The sequence below is a fragment of the Acanthopagrus latus genome, chromosome 11 (assembly GCF_904848185.1).
Source record: "Acanthopagrus latus isolate v.2019 chromosome 11, fAcaLat1.1, whole genome shotgun sequence".
Taxonomy (NCBI): Eukaryota; Metazoa; Chordata; class Actinopteri; order Spariformes; family Sparidae; genus Acanthopagrus; species Acanthopagrus latus.
This window is the reverse complement of record NC_051049.1, coordinates 12599656-12604324: the sequence shown is the minus strand read 5'-3', so window position 1 is coordinate 12604324 and position 4669 is coordinate 12599656. Positions and strand designations below refer to the sequence as shown.

The following is a 4669-nucleotide window of genomic DNA, read 5'->3' as shown; positions in this document are numbered from 1 at the left end:
GGGAAACGCCATCTCACAATCTGCTCCAGAACCTCCAAAAAGGTGTTCCGGTAAGATGAGATCTTGCGACTGTGAGGACCATCACGTATGATTCACATCTTTTTTTCTTTTTACGCTAAACCTGCAGTGGTGGAATAACTGTTCAGATCATTTTCTACAGGATTGATTCAAGTATTAAGTATTAATGACACACTGTGGAAACACCAGTACTGCTGATTTCTGTTAAGGTATGTGGGTAGTAATCAGCAAACTTGGCCGTGTTAACTGTGCGATATGTCAGAAGTTTGATTAAAATGATCAACAAACTTTGAGGACACTGTGAAGTTTTATGAGGTTAGCATGCTGGCCAGCTAACTCCAGCCCATCGTGGCCCAAAGCTAAAATGTGCTGGTATTGTAAACACTGACCCCGGTCCCAGAGCTCCCAGCCTCAACCACTAGCTGCACGGCTAACTGAGCTACCTAGCTAATGTCAGCAACAGTTAGCGGTTACTCTGGTGATGTGCAGCATCACATTGGTTTCAGTATGATTTCAGTAGTTGGCTAATTCTCACATACTGTACCTTGAAGGTATCAAAAGTCTTTATGTACGGTTGTTTTTGAATATTGCTGCTGCCTGAATGTATATGTGTCATGTCTCTGCTGCAGATATTTAAGACCAAGCTAATTTTAGCTCCTCTGTATAATTCAGTCTGCTCACCATATGTTTGTGTCTCTGCCAGTGAGAGCCATGTTCCTGTACAGACTCATCCTCATCAGTTTCAGAGAACAGCCTGTTTTCAGCTCTGTGATGATGCATTCTCTTGCTAACACCAGAGGCTTCTTGCTGATCCATTAAGATTAAGTCGAGAACCTAAAATGGAACATTTAATCCTTCAGCTTCACAAACACTAAAAATCAGCCCATTTGGAAATGCATGGTTTTTGATTGAGAGGAAGGGACAAATTCTGTCATATGAAGAGTAACTAAAGCTGTCAGATAAATGTAGTGGTGTAAAAAAAAAAAAAAAAAAAAGCTCTCCGGCTCCTTTCTTCTGTTTTGTTCTTGAGTTTGTTACCTCACTGTGAGTCGTCAGGTTATTAAATGTAAGAGGGGACGTGGTGACACTCGCCATGCTCAGTCCAGACGTTGCTTCATCCGCAATGCCTCTCCCCGTGTTGCGAAAAGAAAAGTGATGGCAGCGGGTCGCCCTCCCTGTGTGTCTCTCCCTTTTGTAATCAACTCCGACCCCTCTATTTGCCTAAACAATCAATTAGAAGCACTGCGACATGCTTGTGTTTAAAAGGGTGTTGTCTGCATACCGACTGTGTGCAGAATGGTGTTTTGACTTAAAAATCCATAAGATAACACCTCTCCTGTCGGGGCCAGGGGACTGTTTGATTATCGCTCTCCAAAAATGAAAATGAAATGAGGGGGATATTTACTTTTCTTCCCCAAAAGCTTTGATAGCTCAATTGCTTGTTTTCAGTGGCTTGTTATTATTTTTCAATTGGTGGATTGACTGTTGGGTTTGGAGTAGCGCGGAGCAGCTCTGCGAGTGTTGTTTCTGCCCTGGATATACACAGAGCTGTCAGTGAAAGCAGAGGGAGAACAGAGACACTCAGAGAGAGAGAGAGAGAGAGAGAGAGAGAGAGAGAGAGAGACAAAGAGAGAGAGAGAGACAGAGAGAGAGAGGGGTCATCGGTAAATCTCAAACATCTTGTTGCAGTGAGGCTTCAGTGTGTTAAAGGAAGAAAAATTAAATCAGAAGAGAAATATCTTCATTGACTGATTCATTCTTTTTCTGGCCTATAGAAACTAAATAAATAAACATATCTTCGTTGTCATGATTGAATAAGAGGAATAAACAGAGTGACCTTAAGAGACAACAGGATTTCACACTGTTTGACTTTATCTGTGGCGGACCCTGCCACCGATCTAGCTCCTCACAGTATTCCAGGGGCCCCTATTTTCCCCCTGAGAACATCTTGTTTACTCACTTATGGAAACAAATAAATATGTCTGACCTCACTGATAATGTAAATATTAACATTCAGTTTGAATATCCTCTCCAGAACTACATAATGCCCCTTTAATTCAGCTTTAATGTGTAATTATGGTCTGTTCAGCCTACCCAAATGCTTTTTTTTTTTCTGGGATTCCACCATATACCCTGGACACTGAGCTGACAAAAAAAGTCCCTTTCAAAATAAAGCATGTTTATCTCCCCAAATACTTCTAAGGGTATAAAACACAAACCCCTTCAAACAGTAGGATCACGTGATGCCACTGTCAGATAGGGTGTGATGGGTCAGAGCAATATTAAAAAATTCCCTCCCGGGTTTTGGTCCTCCTGCCTCCATCGTCACCAGCGAGCAAGTGGCGTCACTCCTGCCCTGCTTTATAAAACTGTCAGCGCCTTTCTCTCACCTGGACTGACACACCAACCAGCAAACACCACCAGGGCAGGACGGGGGGCTACTTTTGGCCAAGAAGTGGATCAGGAGACGCAGCCTCCCTTTTTGCCTCTTTCACTGGGATTTCTCCCCGGGTGGTTATTATTATTATTATTTTTTCCACTAGAAAGAAGACCATCACTTTGTTTCTTTTATGAATCTGGCAAATTACTCTTACTTCTCTGGCATGTGCAACATGACCGCCGAGACGCAGCACTCGCCCTCCGAGGCGAGTCCTGTCGTCATGTCTCCAAACGTGAGCCTGGACTCGCCGCTGCCGCAGCCGCCGCCGCCCCTCATGCTGCAGGCCCGGTCCAAGGACAATGTCCTGATCAAGTCCGAGCCCCGGGGGAGCAGTCCCGGCACGGAGGACGGGGCCGCCCTGGGCCAGACCGAGGAGCACCTGCCCACCGGGAGCCGCCGCAGGAAGAGGCCCGTCCAGAGGGGGAAGCCTCCCTACAGCTACATCGCCCTCATCGCCATGGCCATCGCCAACTCTCCCGAGAGGAAGCTCACCCTGGGGGGCATTTACAAGTTCATCATGGAGCGCTTTCCTTTCTACCGGGAGAACTCCAAGAAGTGGCAGAACTCCATCCGCCACAACCTCACCCTCAACGACTGCTTCGTGAAGATCCCGCGGGAGCCCGGCAGACCGGGTAAAGGCAACTACTGGACCCTGGACCCGGCCGCCGAGGACATGTTCGACAACGGGAGCTTCCTGAGGAGGAGGAAGAGGTTCAAGCGCACAGACGTGAGCACCTACCCGGGCTACATGCAGAGCTCCAGCGCGTTCACCCCGACCCCCATGGGCAGGCCCTCGTACCCCAACACCCTGTACGCCGGGATAGGCTCCGGGTACGGCTCCCAGCTGACCGCCACATCCCCGCATCCGGCCATGCTGCATCACTACCAGACCTCCGCCGGGGTCGGCCAAGGACAGCCGCGCATGTTCAGCATCGACAACATCATCAGCCAGCAGACGGTGGTGCAGGGAGGCCCGGGGGGAGAGCTCAACTCCCAGGCGCTGGGGCTGGGCGGAGGCGACCTGGGCACCATGACCTCCAGCTGCTCGGTCACCGGCACCGACCCGTCTGCGTGCTTCCAGAGCCAGACCGTGAACCCCTCGGCGAACATGCTGAGCAGGAGCAGCGGGAACCTGTCATCCAACCTGGCCGCCGGGTACCCGTACTCGTCCTCGGCCTCTCCCCCGAGCCTGCCCGCCATGACCCAGTCCGGGTTCTCTCCGGGGAGCTCGCAGGTGTACTGCAACGGGAACCGGCTGTCCCTGCCGGCGCTGCGCCCGGGCTCCTGCGCCGAGCACACGGAGCAGCTGCTGGGCCTCTCCGGCCCCATGAACTCCTACAACAACACCTACATGAGACAGGCCAACTTTGCGTCGGGACTGGAGCGGTATATGTGAAACATGACTCGCCAGAAAGAAACAAATCCGACTTATTACAGGCAACTAAACGAGTCCATAGACACAGAGGTCCCCCATGAGAGTTTACTGAGATATCACGACCTTAGAAATATGAGGACTATATTCCAGAATGCCACATTAAACGAAAGATTCATTCCTGTCAGAGAAATTCGGTGATTGATGACACGAGATGACCGAGCCTCACCACAAAACATTCCTACTTTTTAAAAGGTGCAAAGCCATTTCAGATCCGTTTGACACATTCCATGACTGTTTCTCAGAGAGTCTCTTCTTGTGCCACATTTCTGTGTTTTACACTTTTTATTTTCATTTTTAAAGTTTACATGTGTTTGTTTTTGTTCATTCAAGTCTGTTGATTTTCATGTAAATAGTTTGTTAATGTGTAAAAAAAATATTAAAGGGTGTTATCATTGCTTACGACAGGTCGTTTGGAATAAATTCTTTTTTTTTACAGTAAAAAAAAAAAGTGGTCTTTCTTCACGACATTTATCACCACAGTCGAAGTGACTGTGGCTTGTTCTCTTTGGTTTTTAGTCAAACAGCAGGTTGTACGTACATGTAGGTGAACAATGAGGGGAAACAAATAACTGAATTTGAGTCTCTTCTATTCATAATAATAATAATAATAATAATAATAATAATAATAATAATAATAATAATAATATAATGATAATAATAACATACATTATTAATATAATAAAATACGTGCTGGTGCAATTTTAATGTTCCCTGTTTGGTTTTGAAAAAGAAAAAGAAAAAAGCTGATGATTTTCAATATTTTACATTTTCTGATC

General features: G+C 46.9%; 1 protein-coding gene across 1 annotated transcript; it reads left to right on the top strand.

Annotated features, from left to right (window-relative positions):
• The first annotated feature begins 2330 nt into the window (after window positions 1-2330).
• foxe3 (forkhead box E3) lies at window positions 2331-4290 on the top strand. The gene has a single exon (XM_037115028.1). The coding sequence runs from the start codon at window positions 2589-2591 to the stop codon at window positions 3852-3854; it is 1266 nt and encodes a 421-aa protein (XP_036970923.1). The 5' UTR covers window positions 2331-2588; the 3' UTR covers window positions 3855-4290.
• Window positions 4291-4669: the final 379 nt, after the last annotated feature.